Raw genomic sequence first — 21,121 nt, forward strand, 5'->3', positions numbered from 1 at the left:
AATAGCGTGTTCCCATATAATTCCTGTCTCTGCAGAGGCACAGTCTCCCCCAATATCAACATCCCCCACCAGAATGGTACATTTCTTACAATTGGTGAACCTGTATTGACACATCTTTATCTACTCAAAGTCCATAGTTTACATTAGGGTTCACTCTTGGTGTTGTACATTTTATGGGTTTTGACAAATGTATAATGACATGTATCTACCATTGTAGTATATCATACAGAATAGTTTTACTGCCCTAAAAATCCTCTGTGTTCTGCCTATTCATCCCTGCCTCCCCACTAACCACTGGCAACCACTAACTTTTTTACTGTCTCCACAGTTTTGTCTTTTCCAGAATGTTATATAGTATGTAGGTAGCCCTTTCAGATTGGCTTTTTTCACTTAGTGCTATGCGTTTAAGTTTCCTTCATGTCTTTTCATGGTTTGATAACTCATTTCTTTTTAGTAATGAATAATATTCCATTATCTTGGATATATAGTTTATGTATTCATTTATCTACTTATGGACATCTTGGTTGCTTCCAAGTTTTGGCAGTTATAAATCAAGCTACTATAAACATCTGTGAGCAGGTTTTTGCGTGGACATAAGTCTTTAATTCATTTGGGTAAATGCCAAGGAGCATGATTGCTGAATCATATGATAATAGTGTGTTTGGTTTGCAGAAAACTGCCAAACTGTCTGCTTACTTTGGATTTAATTTGTTTAATTTGTTCTTCTACTTCTAGTTTCCTAAGGTAAAATCTTAAATTATTGATCTTAGAACTTTCTTTATTTCTAATATATACATTCAATGCTATACATTTCCCTCTAAGAACTGCTTTCACTGCATCCCACAGATTTTGACAATTTCTGTTGTTTATAAGCTACCCAGTTTATGTTATTTTGTTATAGAAGCCCAAATGAACTAATACAGGTTTTCAGTTTTGGAAGTTTCTGTTGTCATATCCTCAACTCAGACATTCTTTCCTCAGCCATGTCCAGTCTACTAATGAGTGAGCCCATCAAAAGTATTCTTCATTTCTGTTAGTGATTTTGATCTCTGGTATTTCTTTCTGATTCTTTATTAGAATTTCTATCTCTCTGCTTATATTATTCATCTTTTCATGCATGTTGTATAATTTCCCTATTAAAGCACTTTTCATATTAATCATAGTTTTTTTTAATTACCAATCTGGTAATTCTAATATCCCTGCCATATCTGGTTCTGATGTTTACTTTATGTCTTCAAACTGTATTTTTTGCCATTTAGTATGCCTTGTAATTTTTTGTTACAATCTCCAGTAAATAGGCCTTTAGTAATGTCGTAGTAAGGTGTGGGAGGAAGGGAAGTGTTCTCTGGTTCTACGATAGGTCTCAGTCTTCATGAACCTGAGGCCCTGGACTGTGAACTTCACCAGTGCTTCTCAGTTTTGTCTCCCTCCCTACCTTAACTGGGACAGGATGGCTGGAAGAGGCTAGAGTTGAATATTTCCCTCCCTTCCCCCAGGTCTATGAGGCTCTTCTAAAATCCCAACAGGTTAGGCTCTGATAAAATAGTTTATCCAGAGGGCAGCCCTTATTAAAAGGAACAAAACACTCTGCCATTTCAAATATCAAAATGGTTCCTTTACCCCTCCCCATGCCAGAAGCATGAGGAGATTTTTCTCTGACATTCACTGTGAGGACCTGATAGATCTTCTGGAGATAAAACTGAAAAAAAGTGTGGGGGCTTCCTGTGACTGGGTCCCCCTGGAGTTTTTAACTGGTAGACTTGTCCACACTGAGCCTCCAACAATTCATCAATTATAGTTTAAGTTTTCCTACTCAGGCACTAGTTCCCACAGAGGTTTCTGCTCATTGGTTTCCAGTCTAGTACATTGTGATTCTCTATAATTGCCTGTTTGTGTCTCCAAAGAGGGGGCAGGGCAGCAGTTTGCCCTGTGACATTAATTCTCAGACAGATAAAAGAATAGTTGTTGATTTTTCAGTTTGTTCAGCTTTTTCCTTGCTGTAAGACAGAGTGGCAACTATTAAGGTCCTGACATGCTGGAACAGAAACTGAAAATCTTGTGTCTTAATTTTTACATTTACCTTTCCTCTATAGAACTAGTCAATGCTACATTCTTTAAAAATATCTGTTAACAAAATTATTATGTAGTCAGTTGTCAGTGTGAGCAATTAGTCCTATATTTTATTATTACAGGGCTATTACCATTTGCTATATTTCAAATAAAAGAATTCAATGCTACCTGGAGATATCTCAGTTATATTTGGGGTAGAGAATATGAACTATGATGAGAAATTTTGTGTATTGGAATCCTGGTTCATCTATTTAGAAAAATGGGCCTGTGTGCTTTTGTGTCCATCTCTTATTGCCATGGACAACTCAGACCTAAAGTTCCTCAAGAGGCTTTTTATACATGTTAATTTAAAATATCAACTTTTCGTGGTACTTAGATGAACCACAAAGGAATCTGGAAATATGGTTTAATATTTTACATTGATTGTTTAGCCTTAGTGTCACAGGCAGAAGCTCTGAAGGAAGAAAATGACAGCCTCCGCTGGCAGCTTGATGCTTACCGGAATGAGGTAGAACTGCTCAAGCAAGAACAAGGTAAAGCCCACAGAGAAGATGACCCAAACAAAGAACAGCAGCTGAAGCTCCTGCAACAAGCCCTGCAAGGAATGCAGCAGGTAAAGGCATTTGGGTTTTCTGAGCTTCTTGGAAGGATAGCATCATCTCCTGATCTGTAGAAGGGTCCCCTACAAGCAAATAAAGTATCAAAACTGTTATTTTTCTTGATGCCATATTCTCTGGCATGGCTGAGGAAGGAATTATGTGTTATAGTAAATGAACTATTCTGGTTAATACAGAGATAGCAATGGATCACCAATTTTCAAAGAATGAGCTTTCAATGAAAAATACTTAACATCAAAACTACACTGAACATAATGTGATTTTTTTCTTCAAGCTTCAGAAGATACTTCAGGATCTAAGCAGGATCTCAGGGTCTTTATGAAGAACCTTAATTATTTATTAATAGAAATGAAGAAGTGCTGATAAATCAGTATCTAGTTGATAGAATTCCAAATAGTACAGCCTTTTAGAAGGAATGGAAGGAATCCTACCCTTGATTTGGCTGTAAGTAGGGACATTATGGGTTTCTAAGTATCAATGGTTTGGGCACCTATTACCAATTTTTTTATTTTGTTTTGTTTTGTATTAACAGCCATTTATGTGAATGGGTTTACATGCATATAATTTCAAGTATAAAAAGTAAAGTAGCAGCCACCTCTGCTGAAGCAGAGAATAAGGACTCACCTGGAAATTTCAGGGCCTCATCCAGCACCTGGGGCATACGAGTGCTTCTCCTAAGGGACTAGAGCCATACACAGGACCCAAAAGCAACATTGCAGCTTGTTCTTCCAGCAAGCACCACCTACTGACAGGATGTCAATTTGCATGCCCTTTACAGCATTTACTGACTCATTTTTACAAGGTATGGGGGGTCCAAGGAGTGGCCATTTTGGGGAATGCCTACCCTTCCCCACAGAAAAACCACTACTAGAAAAAGATGGAAAGAACCCAGCCCAGGGCCTTAGAATACAAGCATTTAGGACCCTCCTCCATGAACAGCACTCCCCGTTTGGAAAGGTTCTCCTGACCCCCCTACTAGAGGCTCCCCCTAGTTGCCAGAAAATCAACTTCTGAGTCCCGCCCAGGCTTTGCAAAGCCTTTCAGAGTCCCGCAATCCAGCCACAATTTGTCTTGCTCCTCCCCAGACCTCAGTGGAAATAGGGATCAAGCAAACCCCTGGTAGCTACATGGTCCCTCTTAAAGCTTGGGGCATTCATATGCCCCATCTGAGGGACCAGAGCTTATCACAGGCACAAGAAACCATCTCAGCAGCTGACTCTTCCATGCAAACATCAATCAATGATGGGGGAACAACCCCATAGCTGAGCATACTACCTCCCAACTCAAGCAAACAGGGAGCAGCTGATTCATACTCATAAGTACCACCCACCATCACTGAGATTAAGCTGGGGGACCTAATTCACTACACACTGTTGGGAAGAGGTGAAGCCAGCCGGTCAGAAGTAACCTGAGAAGTACACCAAACCTACTAGAACACCCCATAGACAACTCAGGATCAGGATTCCTCTCCTGGCATACTCAGGGATTGATCTTTGGGGACCTGGAGACAGACCCATAAGCCAGGCCTAGCACTCCCAGGTCTCAACTGAGAAGCCTGATGAGAAGGAATTAGCAAAAGAACTCCAGAAACATCAAAAATCAGAGGAAAAAGATGCCCCAAAAGAAAATAATAACTCCTTACCAATGGATACCAACCAAAATTGAAAGGATTGAAATGGCAGATGAAGAATTTTGAATATGGAGTGTAAGGAAAGTCAATGAAATATAAGAAAAAATAGAAACCTAACACAAAGAAACCACAAAAACAATGCAAGAAATGAATGAAAAAATTACTGAGGAAATCAACTTCTTAAAAAAAAACAAAACAGAGCTTCCAGAAATGAGAAATTAATTCAAGAAAATACAAAACACAGTGGAAAGCCTTAAGAATAGGCTACATCAGGCAGAATAAAGAATCTCAGAGCTGGAAGACAGCATCTATAAGTTAAACAAGTCAGTCAAAGAGAGAGAACTTACAAATAAGAGGAATGAAAAAAACCTACAAGAAATATGGGATTATGTAAAGAGGCTTAACACAAGAATCATAGGCATCCCTGAGAGCAAAGAAGAAAATACACAAGGGTTGGAAAATCTGTTTGAGGTAATAATTGAGGAAAATTTCCCTGCCCTTGCTAGAAATACAGATATCCAGGTACAAGAGGCTCAAAGGACACCTGGAAGATTCATTGCAAAAAGGCAATCACCACAACACATAGTTATCGGACTGGCCAAAGTAAACACGAAAAAGGCTCTCCTATGAGCTGTAAGGTGAAAGCAACAGGTACCTTAGAAAGGAAAACCCATCAGACTAACTGCAGACTTCTCAACTGAGACCTTACTCAGTTGTGACCCCCATTCTCAGTCTTCTCAAACAGAATAATGGCCAGCCTAGAATTTTGAATACTACAAAACTAAGTTTCTTATATGAGGGAGAAATAAAGACTTTCTCAGACAAACAAATGCTAAAGGAATTAGTCAAGACCAGACCTGCCCTGCAGGAAGTACTCAGAAAAGCATTATACAAGGATCAACACAATAGTCACCCACTGGTGTAAAACATCCAAAAGCTAAAGCTCAGAGCCCATATACTGCAATGATTCAAGTGGTAAAACAAAGCAATAAAGTTCTACTTAACAGGATGAACAGAAGTCCACCTCACTTATCAATTCTTTCAATAAATGTGAATGGCTTGAACTCCCCACTAAAGAGACATGGGCTGGCAGAATGAATAAAAAAAAACAAGCCAAGTATCTTCTATCTCCAGGGAATGCATATAACCCACAAGGACTCATTCATACTCAAGGTGAAAGGATGGAAAATAATATTCCATGCAAATGGAAAGCAAAAGAAAGCTGATGTAGCCATTCTCCTATCACATAACATAGACTTCAAATCAGCAAAAGTAAAGAAAGATAAAGATGGTCATTATATAATGGTGAAAAGAACAATTCAACAGGAAGACATAACAATCCTAAATATTTATGCACAGGGGCACCCAGATTCATAAAGCAAACCCTACTAGATCTAAGCAAAGAGATACACAGCAGCATCATAGTTGCCGGGGACTTCAATATCCCACTGACAGATCTGGACAGATCACCCAGGCAGAAAATAAATAAATAAACATTGGAGTTAAGGGACTCTAGAATAAATGGGCCTAACAAACATGTACAGAACATTCTACCCAAAAACCACTTAATATATGTTCTTTTCATCAGCTCATGGAACATTCTCTAAGATTGATCATATCCTAGGCCACAAAACATATCTCACCAGAATTTAAAAAATGGAAATTATACCATGTATCTTTTCAGACCACAGTAGAATAAAATTAGAAATCAATTCCAACATAAACACTCAACTCTACACAAAGTCATGGAAATTAAACAACCTATGGCTGAATCACTATTGGTCAAGGAGAAAATTAAGATGTAAATCAAAAGATTCTTCAAACTGGATGACAAAGGGGACACAAATTATCAATATTTGTGGGATTCAGCAGAAAACGTCATAAGAAGAAAATTCATAGACATAAATGCCTATATCCAAAAGACAGAAAGATCAGAAATCAACAGTCCAATGAATCATCTCAAGGAATTGGAAAAGGAAGAGCAAACCAATCCCAAACCCATCAGAAGAAAAGAAATAACTAAGGTCAGAGCAGAACTAAATGAAATTTATAACAAAAGAATTATACAGAAGATTAATGAAAAAAAATTGGTTCTTTGAAAAGATAAAAATAATCAACAGGCCTCTTGCTATATTTACCAGAAACAGAAAAGAAAGGACCCCAATGAGGTCAATCAGAAATGACTAAGGAGATATTACAACTGATACTACGGAAATATAAAATATCATCTTTGAATACTAGAAAAATCTCTATGCATGTAAACTAGAAAATGTTGAAGAAACAGACAAATTCTTGGAAACACACAACCTTCCTGGGCTCAATCAGGAAGAAATAGAATTCCTGAATCAACCAATATCAAGTAATGAAGTTGAAGCAATAATAAAATATCTCCCAACAAAATAAGTCCCAGACCAGATGGTTTCACAGCCGAATTTTATCAGACCTACAAAGAAGAACTGGGGACTATACTGCAGAAATTATTTCATAACACAGAGAAGGAAGGAATCCTCCACAACTCGTTCTAAAAAGCCAATATCACCTTGATACCAAAGACAGGAAAGGACACAACAAGAAAAGAAAACTACAGACCAATATCCCCTATGAATATGGATGAAAAATTCTCAATAAAACCTAACAAGCTGAATTCAGGTGCTTATGAAAAAAATAATCAATCCACCATGATCAAGTGGGCTTTGTTTTAGAGATGCAAGCATGATTCAACATATGCAAATCTATAAATGCGATTCACCACATAAATAGAATCAAAAACAAAGACCATATGATCCTCTCCATAGACACAGAAAAAGCATTTGAAAAAATTCAGCACCCATTTATTATAAGAACTCTTAACAAAATAGGCATAGATGGAACATACCTCAATATTATAAAAGCCATATATGACAAGCCCACAGCCAACATCATGCTGAATGGGGAAAAACTGAAAGCATTCCCATTCCAGAATTAGAACCAGACAAGGTTTCCCACTGTCACCACTTCTGTTCAACATAGTATTGGAAGTCCTAGCCAGAACAATCAGGCAAGAGAAGGAAATCAAGGGTATCAAAATGGGGAAAAATTAGGTCAAAACTATCACTCTTTGCTGATGATATGATCTTATATCTAGAAAAACCCAAAGAATCTGCCAAGAGACTACTGGAATTGATAAATAAATTCTGCAATGTCAGGTTACAAAATCAATGTACACAAATCAATAGCATTCCTATACACCAACAACAGTCAAGCTGAGAATCAAATCAAAGACTCAATAACTTTCACAATATCAACAAAGAAAATAAAATGCCTAGGAATATATTTAACCAAGGAAGTGAAAGACCTCTATAGGGAAAACTACAAAACACTGAGGAAGGAAATCACTGAGGATATAAACAAATGGAAAAACAAATCACGCTTGTGGATCAGCAGAATCAACATTGTTAGAATATCCATACTACCCAAAGTGATTTACAAATTCATTGCAATCCCCATTAAAATATCAGCATCATTTTTTTTTTTTGTAGATCTAGGAAAAATAATTCTACACTTCATATGGAACCAGAAAAGACCCTGAATAGCAAAAGCAACGTTAAGCAAAAAGAACAGACAATTTAACAGACTTCAAGATATGCCACAAGGCAATAGTAACCAAAACAAGATGGTACTGGCACAAGAAAAGAGACCTAGACCAATGGATCAGAACAGAGAACCTAGATATAAAACCATCTTCATATTGCTATCTGATATTTGAGAAAGCAGGCAAAAATATACACTGGGGAAATAAATCCATATTGAATAAATGCTGCTTGGAAAATTGGGTAACTACATATAGAAGACTAAAACAGGATCTGTACCTCATATCACTCACAAAAATTAGTTCACGATAGATAACAGACTTAAACCTAAGGCATGAAACTATAAGAATTCTAGAAGAGGTTGCAAAAACTCTTATAGATATCAGGCTAGGCAAAAAATTTATGAAGAAGACCCCAAAGGCAATCATAGCAACAACAAAAATAAATAAATGGGACCTAATTAAATTAAAAAGCTTCTGCACAGCCAAGGAAACAATCAATAGAGCAAATAGACAACCTACAGAATGGAAGAAAATATTTGCATGCTATACATCAGATAAAAGGCTGATCACCAGAATCTATGAAGAACTCAAGTGAATCAGCAAGAAAATATCAAACAACCCTATTAAAATTTGGGCAAAAGAAATGAACAGAAGCTTTTCAAAACAAGATAGACTAATGGCCAATAAATATATGAAAAATGCTCAATGTCTCTAATCATCAGGGAAATGTAAATCAAAACCACAATGAGATATCACCTAACTCTAGTGGGAATGGCTTTTAAGCAAAAATTCCCAAAACAACAGATGTTGGCGTGGATGCAGAGAGAAAGAAACACTTATATGCTGTTGGTGGGACTGCAAACTAGTGCAACCTCTCTGGAAAGTAGCATGCAGATACCTCAAAGAACTAAAAGTAGACCTACCATTTGATCCAGCAGTCCCACTATGTATTTACCTAAAGGAATAAAAGACATTTTATAAAAAAGACACTTGCACTCAAATGTTTATAGGAGCACAATTCATAATTGCAAATATGTGTAAACAACCCAAGTGCCCATCAATACATGAATGAATTAATAAAATGTGATATATGTATACCATGGAGCATTACTCAGCCATAAAAAATGGTGAACTAATACCTTTTGTAACAACCCGGATGGAACTTGAGACCATCCTTTTAAGTGAAGTATCACAATAATGGAAAAACAAACACCACATGTACTCAAAACTAAACTGGAATTAATTGATCAACACTTATGTGCACATATGGACATAAAACTCAACAGAAATCAAGTAGTTGGGAGGGCGAGGAGGGGATGGGTAAATTCACAACTAACAGGTACAATGCACACTATCTGGGTAACTTTGACTCAAACTGTACAAAAGCAATTCATATAACCAAAACATTTGTACCCCCATAATATTCTGAAATAAAATTGTAAAAGTAGTAAAGTAAATAAGTGTTTCTAACTGTAATTGTACTCAGATACAACATTGTGTTGTATCATCATCAAGTTTTATGTCACCATCACCACAGTGAGCCTACAATTTAAAAGATATCAACATCTGCTTTCACTACAGTAAAGGATTAGTGCTTCTGAGTAAGAGTACTATCTTCTGTCTTACTAGACTACCAGCCATTTTCCTTATGACTTAAATTGTGCAATAAATTTTTAACTATATGTCTTGGAATCAGCAAGGGCAAAGCTAATTGCTGGTGGGAAATTACAAATTATGAATAGGGAGCTTCTTCTGGCACTAGGAGCTCCATGTTATTATTTCCGCCACCATTGTCTTCCTGTACGACAAGTAATATCACATTAATATTTCACCTTTCCTATTAGCAAAATGTGTGAAGTAATGCTTACCTTCCTTTTACTGTCACCATGGAGTTTAATTAGAATATGTAAATTATATCAGAGATCTTTCTACCAGAAAATGCATCTCCTCAGCTAAACGTCAAAGAACTTTAACAATATATTAATATATTGTCCCATTTTTATCCATTTCAGTGGTCTTTTGCAAGCCTCTGACAAGCAAGACTGTGGAAACATTTTTATTGTTGTTGTTTTTCCCCTCTTACCTTGATTTTGTAACCATTTCACATGAGGATAGTTCTGCTACTCAAATGCAATTTAAAAATGGTGAACTTTTTTTCATTTCATCACTTCAAAGACCTCAGTGAGAATTAGGTTTCTACCTCCCCCAAAATTAATTTCACTCATTTTGATTATTTTTTATTGGAAAAATAGCCTTGTAAACAATGATAAAATTTCTTCCATCTTATCCCCAAAGATGTGTAGTATAAAATGGTAGTTAAGAATATGGACTCTGAGGTTAACCTGATCTGGTTTTATTCATTTTATTTATTTATTTATTTATTTTGAGACAGAGTCTCTCTCTGTTGCCTGGGCTAGAGTGCCGTGGCATCAGCCTAGCTCACAGCAACCTCAAACTCCTGGGCTTAAGCAATCTTTCTGCCTCAGCCTCCTGAGTAGCTGGGTCTACAGGCATGCGCCACCATGCCCGGCTAATTTTTTTTTCTATATATATTTTTAGCTGTCCAAATCATTTCTTTCTATTTTTAGTAGAGACGAGGGTCTCACTCTTGCTCAGGCTGGTCTCGAACTCCTGATCTGGAGCGATCCTCTCACCTCGGCCTCCCAGAGTGCTAGGATTACAGGTGTGAGCCACTGCACCCGGCCCTGATCTGGTTTTAAATCCCATCTCTGCCACTTACTATCTGAATAGCCTTAGGGAAGCCACTTAACCTCGTTAAGCCTCAGGGATAATAGTGCCGTAGGTTTATTGGGAGCCTTAGATGAGATTATGCATATAAAACCCTTAGCACAATGCTTAGTACATATGAGGCACTCAAGGAATATTACTGTTGAAATTATTAATAATGATAAATCCAGCTCCCTGCCTACTGATAGGGAAACTAACGTATGTAAAATTTGTATTCTTTACTACTTTCCTAACAGAAATTGAACTTGGCTTGGCAAATGGCTATTTGTGAGAATGCTTTACAACATTAAGTTCACTTCTATGCAGCCATTAAGACATTGCCCACACAGTATTAACTGCACCCTCCACTTACTCCTGGCTAGAATAGGGAAGAAGGTAAGTGATTGGATCAATTAGTTTTCAGGCACTTTCTAAAACATGAACAAGTTCAAAGGAAGTTCATGAGAGCCAGATAAAATAACTTAAAGTGAGAAATATTTTGATTTTCCTAATCTCTGCATGGAAAAATGATTGTGTGTGCTGGGGAAAAGTGAAACAGGCTCACCTAATCTAACCTCAGCCATGGATTTTAAGTGAAGTGCAGATCCTTAGTGACTTGATTATCTTTTGTCTTTCTTATAGCATCTACTCAAAGTCCAAGAGGAATACAAACGGAAAGAAGCTGAACTTGAAAAAATAAAAGATGATAAGTTGCAGGCGGAAAAAATGTTGGAAAATCTTAAAGAAAAGGTACATGTGCCCTAAGTGAACCTTTTCCCTTGACCCTTTTACCCACTTTTAGTGACAATTAAAATTCTCTGGAAGTTACTGTGATAGGAATCAATGTGGAATGTTTGGCTGATTAGGGATTAAAAGCCCTTCTCCATGGTAACTTGTATTAAGGGATCTGCTTTTAGGTATGAGTCCTTGGCATTTATAAGGGTTCTAGAGAGTATACCTTTTGATGAATAAGATATCAGTCCATCCCTAAAATTCCTTATTCTTCCCCCTTGGAGAAGACCAAGTGTACACCTCTTCCCTGCTTCATGTTGTCAAGCAAATAGCAATACAGAAAATTTGTGTGATCGAAGATAACTTTGAGAATTTCGTTAAAGAAACACAAGTGCACCCTAGAATGTTGACATTTCATTGCAGACACTCCATCTAGTATAATAGTGAGCAGCTGCAAGTGAGAATAGTAGCCAACACCAAAAGGAGGGAACCCTTGGATAGAAACAAGGAGACACAGTATTCTAAAGCTAGATACTAGCAACAGGGAAGTCAAGATAGAATTTTATCAAGTGAAAGCCCTCAGTAATAAGAGCTACCAGTGAGGACCTCTGAGAGCATCTACTAACATCTGGATGGATTAGTGTATCACAACCATGAATCAGGTGCCTGGTCTGTTCAAGGTGTATAGAGTCTACTGATGGCGGTCTCCCTGTCATACCTCTTCAAGCTGATGCATGGACATTCAGCTGAAGTTATCCTCTGGAAAGAAAGGCCCATTGACCAGAACTGCCTGATTTTAATGTCTCTGAAGGAAGAGAATATTAGAAGCTTGGACCAAGAGTCAGAAATCAACAATGATATACTTCCTCAAGAGCTCATGCTCTTTATCTTCTGTGCTCAGCTCAGGAAGATGCAATGCACACAGGTCCTGGGTGTGTTTACCAGTGCAGTGCCTTCCCCCAGAGTGTCATTAAGAACTGGCAATCTTGGTGTAGTTGAAACATATGATTGAAAGTGATTTCTTCTAGAGGCCATTTGCAGTATGTTTTTAATTCTTCCACCTCATAAAACCAACTCACTTTCCAGTTTTTGTGGATACTATTAAAGAAACGAGCACAATCCCAGAGAAATGCATTTATCAAGCATTTAATTGAAATGTGCCAAAGCTGCCCTCCTAATCAGGACTTCTGTCATGCTATCAGAGCTTCTAAATGTCCCAGAGCTGCCACATAGCTCTGTTTTACTTTGTGCATAAAGCTGAGTATGTAGCCAGAAGACTATGTAGACCTGGGGTTATGCTCATGACATTATGTTTAAGATCACTCTTCAGGATTGACATCACAAATTGACTTAAGGACATTTTTCATGTAAACAGCTTTCTGCTTTGTAAAGTATTTCATTTAAAGAAGCAAGTGGCCAAATGACATAGGAGAAACGTGCCATCCTGTGCTTAATGATAAGTGTTTCTTATTTGAAAACTGAATAGACCATGAAATGGCAGCTAAAGAAAACAGGGAAAGAGATCCAGCTGATAATCCAAAAAAAGTCAGTCAAAATATGTTATGTTTTCCCTGTTATTTAAGCAAATCTTCTTTTAGAGAAATTCATGACAGTTCATTATAAACTGATCTTCTCTGGGAAGCTGATTTGTGACCAAATATTTCAACCTGACACAATTAGGTTAGGAAGCAAAGTACCATAACATTAGACTGCAAAAATAACTTCAAGTTGAAAGGAAAGCAATAAGTTTTGGTGAGGAGGGATCCTTTTTTGTTTGTTTTTGTTTGGGTTTCTTGACAGTAAGCTACAGTGTGAGTTATCGTCAGTGTTTTGCAATATAACAATGTGACTTATGTCTGTCTTACTGCTGAAAGAACTAGCTCTTTGAATCAGCTAGTAAAATTCAAGGTGATAAGCATCCCTTCAATATACCATCTAATTTTTTAAATGCCAGCTATAATAAAACTGAAGTCGGGTTTCAGTAAGGCTGCAGTTCTATTCAGGATGGCTAAAACTTCTCAGAATATCTTCACATCTTGAATCAACCCCAATCTGTTAAACTTTCATACTTGAGAAATGGCTTACTGGATCATTTAATGTTTTAAAGGGGTTAGAAGCAGATGTGAAGCCCATGGCTTAGAAGTGAGCCAGTAGTATAAATCAAACATGGCATAATGGTTACTGCCTGGATTGGATTCTAAGGGCCAAAGATTGAGTAGATCATCAAGAAAGGGTTCCCTTCTGACTATAGTCAGGAAGCCTGTAAATCCTCAAAACAACATGTCTTGCAGCCCAGACCATTCATTTCATTCAGAGACATCATCCTGGAAGCTTTGACGACATCTTTAAAGAAAACAGAAGGAATCCTTTCCCTGCCAAGGGTTTGTGGAAGGGAAGAAGTAACAAAGCATGAGTCAGCCATGATATCTACGCCCCAAGGAGCATTTTACCAGAATTTTCTTTTACAACAGTAAGAGACTGAAGCAGTGATTTCTTTTATTTCTTCTTCTGAAGGTTCTTCCTTCACATTTATAATACAGAAAAGATGTTCTCGGCACCCAAAGAAAGAAAGATCCATGAAAGGTCTGGAGGTATTTTTCAGTTTAATTGCTGCTCATGGATTTCACCTGAGTTTCCCTTATGACACCTGCCTGCTACACTCAGAAAGAGAAAACCTTTCAACAACAAAGAAGGCCATTGACTAATGATATTTTTGGTCATGGTCATTTCTTGCTGTAAAACCACAAATATTCTAACTGATAATGTCATTACAGGAAGAGAGAGTTGCTAGTCAATAGATAAAGGCTCTAGTTTTTAGTTTAAAAGCCAACAGTTGATTATCTGTCAGTGGATTGGCTACACTGTAGATTCTTCATTCAGAAATGGAACCTACCATTAACAGAGTATGTACCTAAAATCAAAAAAGAATGGTCTTTTAACAGTAGATGACCTGGGATGAAATCCTGACTCCACCACTTCCTGGCAATGTCATCTTAGCCAATTTTTCTAATTTATCTTAGCCTCACTTTCCTCATCTGTAGAATGGAGATAATACATATCTAATAATGCCTGGCATCTAGGTAGTAGGCAATAAACATTGGGTCTGGTTCCCCAGATTACTTGTACAGAGTCAAGAATGATAAAGGCAGAAAATAAAACTGGAGAAGATAAATGTTTAAATTGTTCTGTGTTTTGAAGCCATGTAAAGAAGCTTTGGAATACCTGTGATGCTTTTTTTAATTTATGCTGTTTTCCCTCCCATTCAATAATCCAAATTGAATAATAATCCAAATTGCTTTTATGGTCCTGTGTTAAAAAAGTACCTGTTGTGTAGTTAATTGAAACCAACTCTATTGACAAATAAGGTGAACTGACCCAGGAGGCATGTTATTCCCACAGGAAAACTGTGCTTCCAGACTGTGTGCATCAAGCCAGGATAGTGAGTACCCTCTTGAGAAGACCATGAACAGCTGTCCTATCAAATCTGAACGTGAAGCACTGCTAGTGGGTAAGAAGCTAACAAACATATGCAATGCATAGGGTACAGCAGAGGACGGGAAGGGTTTACCTAAGATTAATAAGCATACACCAAGCATTTATGAAGCATGACAGTGCAAGAACTCAGAGTCCTGAAGATGAGGGTATAAGAACAAGTACAAATGTCCATAAAAATTGTAACAGTAGCTCCCAGCCCTCTTCAAGCTCCTTGTAGCCACTGCTGCATGAAGTGTGTCAGTACCAGCACAATGCCAAGACGGGTCAGCTGAGAAACATATTGGAGATTTTAAAAAATCTTTATGCAAGGATAACTAAGCCCTCTCATACCCACTCAGGGAGATAGTGCAGACCCTGTTTGGCAAAGAGCTTTTCCAGATGAGCCTCTGGAATAAGCATATGCCTCTCGAGTTTTTCCAGGTTACTGACTAAGCTATTTTTATTCACAACATTTCGGACACCAAATGAGAGGGTTTGTTTTTCTTTTTTTTTTTTTTTTTTACTTCCTAACACCAAATACGTGTGGTCTTTTCTAATACCACATCTCCAACTCTTCAATACTAACTGGGCATCCTACAATGTAATTTAATTCAATTCTGACACTCACTACCTGAACTTACCATTACACTCCACAGGTTTAAGAGCTCAGTCCCACAAGACTGCCTTCACTTTAGACACCAGTCTCAAATATCAGGTTCCCAAGTTACCCACACTTCTGTCCAATTTGGCTACAAAGTCAAGAGTTCCCATGACCCCCCACATCAGGTTTGATAATTTGCTAGAACAACTCACAGAACTCAGGAAAGTGCTTTACTGACTATTACCAGTTTACTGTAAAGGATACAATGGAAGAGATGGAAAGGGCAAGGTACTGGGATGGGGTATGCAGAGCTTCTATATCCTTTCTGGGTGTGCCACTCTCCCAACTTCTTGATATGTTCACCAGCTTGGGGGAGCTCTCTGGACCTTATCATTTAGGGATTTCTATGGAGGCTTCATTACATAGGCACGATTGATTGAATCATTGGCATTAGTGATTAGCTCACTTTCCAGTCCCTCTTCCCTCCCTGATGTTGAGGGGGAGGCTGAAAATTCCAACCCTCTAATCATGCCTAGGTCTTTCTGCTGGCAGGCTCTGCTCTAAAGCTAAGGAGGGGCCTCCAGCCACCAGTCATCTCATCAGCATACAAAAAGACACTCTTATCACTCCAGAAATTCCAAGGGCTTTAGGAACCAGGGACGAAGACCAAATATTTATTTTTTGTATTATATCACATTGGCAGATGACTCAGGAGACAGTGGTATGTTGGACACAGGTGGGCTCTGATGAGATCAATGCAGAATTGCTCTCTCTATTTATAAAAATTCATTTTGAGAGGCAAGATAGCACAAATGGTTAAAGAATCAGACAGACATGGCTTCCCATCTTTACCCCACCATTTGTTTTCTGAGCTTCAGTTCCTCCATCTGCAAAATGGGCATAATGATATTGCCTACCTCAAAGGGCAGCTGTGAGTATTAAAAAAATAACTCATCTAAATCACTTAGCACAGTGACTGGGCTATAGAAAGCCCTCATAAATGGAAACAACTTTACCCTTGGAGCACTATTCGCAAATGATTGTTGACTTCATATTCCATTTGGACAACAGTGGCAGATTGAGATTCTAAAATATTTAGAGCTGCCTTCTAGGAAGCTCAGCCGACAGTGGCCCCACCCCAGTCTTAACAGTCCTCCACACAGACTGGTTTCTGCATATTTTTAAGATATATCTGCCTCCTTTGGTAATAGATATTATCCTCAGATATAACACTTTGATATGTTAAATAAAGATGCACAGGGGGATCTGCCATTGAGTCTTCAAGAAAGTGACAACTTATTAACGTCTTCCAACTCAAAATTCTTAACAAATTGGCATGGCAACAGGGAGACCTGTCAGAGAAGTACTGAGGGTAGAAGGAAGCCTCTGTAAATGGATAGTCTTAGGAAAAAAAGATTCTTAAAATAAGTGTGTATTCTCTTGTTTTTAAAAAAGGTAGTCTTGGGTTGGCAGAGAGGAAGGAAAATCTGTTTTTTAAATCAGTTCTATGGGTTTGAACCCACAAAAACTGCTTAGTGTTTTTAAAACTATGGACTTATTTCCTGGCATTATATAGCCTTTTTTGGCCAGAACATCTAGAATTTCTTTGAATGTGGACTTTCTTCTTCAGAATTTAAGTTTTGCAGCTAGAATCAGTGTTTAGAAATTTGACTTACCTAGTCATTTAAGAATAAAGTAGTGTTATAAGTAATAGCATCCCTTTTGAACAGATTTTTGAGGCCCCCCCCAATTTATCCCCTTGCCATCTAATATTTGGAAGCTTTTCGCAAAGAACTGATTGAACTTCAAGCTAAAATTTAAATTTGTGCTAGTCTTTGTCAGTCTCTTAAAGGGACAGAGGAGTTGTAGTTTATAAACCAAATCAAATTTCGCATTTATTGCCTGGCAGTTTTCAGCAAACTCAATTCTGGGTCTATTTGATGTACCTAAGATCTTATGAAAGGAGGTGAACTCAAAAAAAATTAAAGAAAAAAATAGTACACTTTTGAGCCATTTATTTTCCACCTGTTGCCAGAGAAAGAAGTATTAGAACAATTAACCTACTGGCCAGAACAATCAAGGCAGTATGTGAAGCTGACAATCACCCCAGAGTCACACTGAGTAGAAATCACATGCATTCCTGAAAGCTGTAAACTGCTATAATAATTCTGTTACACAAAGAGATTTGGGGCTCTATGCACAAAATTCTAGTGACCACTTGAGTCAGCCATGAATTAAATGTTTGGCTTTTCTTTACAGAGCTACTCACAAAATAAAACCCAAATACAATCAATAGATTGTCTTGTGAGAGGCACTGTGTTAATCAGGCAAAGTACAACAGCAAAGCATTATTAACACCTAAGAGGCTAAAGTCTAATTTAAAGGCCATGTGAAGGAGCAGCAAAAACCCAGCATAGCCTAAATTCATTGTAAAATTCTAGAATTCAAATGGTGTTTAGCCATCACAAATAATGGAAGTGACTGTTCAAATGCCAGCCTTTCTACGTGTGATATAGTACAGTGAGAGGCAGTCTGTGGTCAAGAGTGACTGTCTGGGTTCAAATACCAGCTCTGCCACTTACCAGCTGTGTGACCTTGGGCAAGTTACTTAAACTTTCTGTGCCTCAGTGAAATGGGGATGGCAATACTGACCTCACGGGGTTGTTAGATTAAATGAGTAAAATATATGTAAACTTAGAATAGTGTCCAGTATGCTTATGTTGTACATATGAGTTGCCCTTACTATTCACTATCACGTGGAATCTCAAAGACTACAAAGCTCAAGTGTAACCTCTATGATATTGTCTCTATAGGGATTATCTCTACATTCCTTCATGTTCACCCATTTGGAGCAAGCATTGAATACATCTGTTCCTACCTGCACCGTCTTGATAATAAGGTATGTGAGGGCAGGGATGCAGTGTTCTTTGTGAACAGGTGACTTGACTTAAGCATAAATAGACCATTAATTATTGCTCTAAGGAAGTTTCCCTCACCTGCTCCCACTATGATTCAATATAGAGCTTCCCCTTTGCAAATAGGGTGACCATCTGTCCCAGTTTGTCCAGTACTGAAGGGTCTCCTGTGACTTGATACTGTCGATGCTATAACCAGGGAAGTCTCAGGCAAACTTGAACAAGTTGGCCATCCTACTTCCAAAATACATCTTAGAGGAATTTTCCTCCCTTCTCTTAATTTACATATAAGCTGCAAATTAACCAATATCAGCTTTCTCACCCATTAAACTTTTGTCCTGAATTTTTCTTTTTTAAATTTATTTATGTATTTATTTATTTATTTTTATTTCAGCATATTATGGGAGTACAAATGCTTAGGTTACATATATTGCCTTTGCCCCACCCGAGTCAGAGCTTCAAGCATGTCCATCCCCTAGATGGTGCGCACCACACCCATTAGGTGTGTATATACCCATCCCCTCCTCCCCCCTCCTGCCTGCCATGTCCTGGATTTTTATCCATTAGCAAATGTTAATTTTCAGAATTGGAAGTCTTACCCCATCCACCTCTCCCACCATCACCGCTGCCATTATCTATTACAAAACAATCAAGACAGGGCCAACAACAACAACAAAAAAGAGAGAGATGGAGCAATAAGCCAAGGGCCTCCATAGCACAGACTGAATATTTGCTCACAGCTGATCTCGTGGGCTATTCTTTCCCTGAATGCTCTCCTTTGGGGGAACTCCCAGGGCACCTGGAGCAGGGGTAAGTGCTAATTCTCTAGGAAGTCAAGGATGCCTCTTAGAGGCAAGAGGGGACTCTTGATTCCTCAGAATGAATCGACTCATGACACATTTTTTCAGAAGCAGCATTCAGTTAAACCTCCTCATGGAATATATTCCTTATTTCACAGGATCTGGGCCTTTTGAGATGTGCCATTGAATGCAGATTCTTGACATGTGGATGTCCAAACTTATAAGCCATTTAAGCATATATGCTCATAACAAAGGCACTGGCCCACTTGGGAATCTTATTGCTCTCACTATACTCTAGCTATATACATCCTCCTCAATGGCATTTGCTTTAGTTCTGACTAGCACTCACCCTCATTCCCCTGTGGGAAGTGCTGCTATTCTGCAATTAAATAGCCCATTTGGCAGTGGAGGGGATAATGGAATGTGAGTACCAGGACCATGCAGTGGTATGAAAATGAACTATACGAACTATACATCAGTAAAAACTATCTGCTTCTTTTTTAATTTACAAAAATAAGACATGCACATTATCTTTAAAATGTAAGCATTATAGAAATATGGTAAAGGGAAAGTAAAATTACCCACAATCCCACTCTTCAATGATAACTACTGTTAGTTTGGCATATATTACAGACCCTTTTCTATATATACGCTGTACCTATATTATATGTATATATTTATAAACATTATCTATGTTTTTTGAAATGTGGATTCCACTCTATATGATACCCTGCAATGTACTTCTTTCATGTAACTGGTTACAGTCTACTACCAGCACTGGGAAGAAGGCATCACTTCACTCGAGGCCCAGTTCCTTCTTACCAGCTTCCTGCCACAGTAGTGTCAGGGCCTCCCGAGGAGAGCCTCAGTGATACCAACAGAATTTGGGCTCCATTCCTGCAGCTTCAGGCACATTCAGTGTGGCAGCAACTCTGGGCTTCTTTAAGGATCCCTTGGTGTCCTTCAGCTAAGCCCTGGTACCCAGGTTCACAGTTAGGAAAGGTACTTTACTAACATTACTAATGCAGAGATGATCACCTAAAAACAAGCCCTAAAGGAGTCCACAGATTTGTTTTTGTATTTAAGTGTGTGTATCTGTGTGTGCGCGTGAAAGAGAGAGAGAGAGAGAGAGAGAGAAGTGGGACGAGACAATGCACAGAAGTAAGAACACAGAGCACTCCTAATTTCTCTTACTTTTCCTGTGTGAACTAACAAAAGCATGTGAAGAATTCTGCTCTGGTTGCAGCCATTTCTGCCTCCCTCCCCTCCCAAAAGACTTGGCAGCTTCAGTGGGTCTGCACATAGCATCACCAGCACTGAGCAGCCGTCATTCAGCTGGCTACAAACCCAAGCCTCTCCATGCGACTGACCCCAGCTCTTTCCAATAGCAAGCTCAGTGGAGCCTGTCTGGTGGTCACAACAGAGGAACACTGTTGTCTGAAAGCCACTTTACCAACACACAAATGCACAAGGACAGGGAGGAGGTTATCTCCCCCGAAACACACACACATGCACATCAGCATTGTAAAGTAGGCAACACTGAGAAAGATTAGGAAAGTGGAACTGGTTTTGAATGGGGATGCTCTCTCTGTCCTGCAGATCTGCACCAGCGATGTAGAATGTCTCATGAGTAGACTCCAGCACACCTTCAAGCAGGAGATGACTGGAGTTGGAGCCAGCCTGGAGAAGAGATGGAAATTCTGTGGCTTTGAGGGCTTGAAATTGACCTAAATCTCTTTGCCTAACAACCTGGGATCCTGAAAATAAATGTGTGTTGGACAAGCTTAGAAAGTGATTTTTATTTTCAATGATTTTCAAGTAGAAATTGCTTTAAATTTGTCAATTCGTTCCTTGAATATGTTTTGAGTTAAAATAAGGATCCTAGAACAGCACCTCGAGCTACAGGCCCTAAAAAGAAATTGCCTGAAACCTCAAGTGCTGTAACTTCCTCCCCTTTCTGTTAATTGGTTGTCTTTAAGTATTG

General features: G+C 38.4%; 1 protein-coding gene across 1 annotated transcript in view; it reads left to right on the top strand.

Moving 5' to 3' along the window:
• The window catches only part of ENOX2 (ecto-NOX disulfide-thiol exchanger 2), a 78,591-nt gene extending 57,700 nt beyond the window's left edge, over positions 1-20,891 (top strand). The window contains exons 8-12 of the mRNA XM_069463270.1: positions 2,502-2,683; positions 11,258-11,365; positions 14,747-14,855; positions 18,236-18,321; positions 20,737-20,891. Coding sequence (XP_069319371.1) covers positions 2,502-2,683; positions 11,258-11,365; positions 14,747-14,855; positions 18,236-18,321; positions 20,737-20,868 — 617 coding nt within the window. The 3' untranslated portion in view covers positions 20,869-20,891. The remainder of the gene's footprint in view (positions 1-2,501; positions 2,684-11,257; positions 11,366-14,746; positions 14,856-18,235; positions 18,322-20,736) is intronic.
• Positions 20,892-21,121: the final 230 nt, after the last annotated feature.

This window comes from Eulemur rufifrons, chromosome 30, assembly GCF_041146395.1.
Source record: "Eulemur rufifrons isolate Redbay chromosome 30, OSU_ERuf_1, whole genome shotgun sequence".
Classification (NCBI taxonomy): Eukaryota; Metazoa; Chordata; class Mammalia; order Primates; family Lemuridae; genus Eulemur; species Eulemur rufifrons.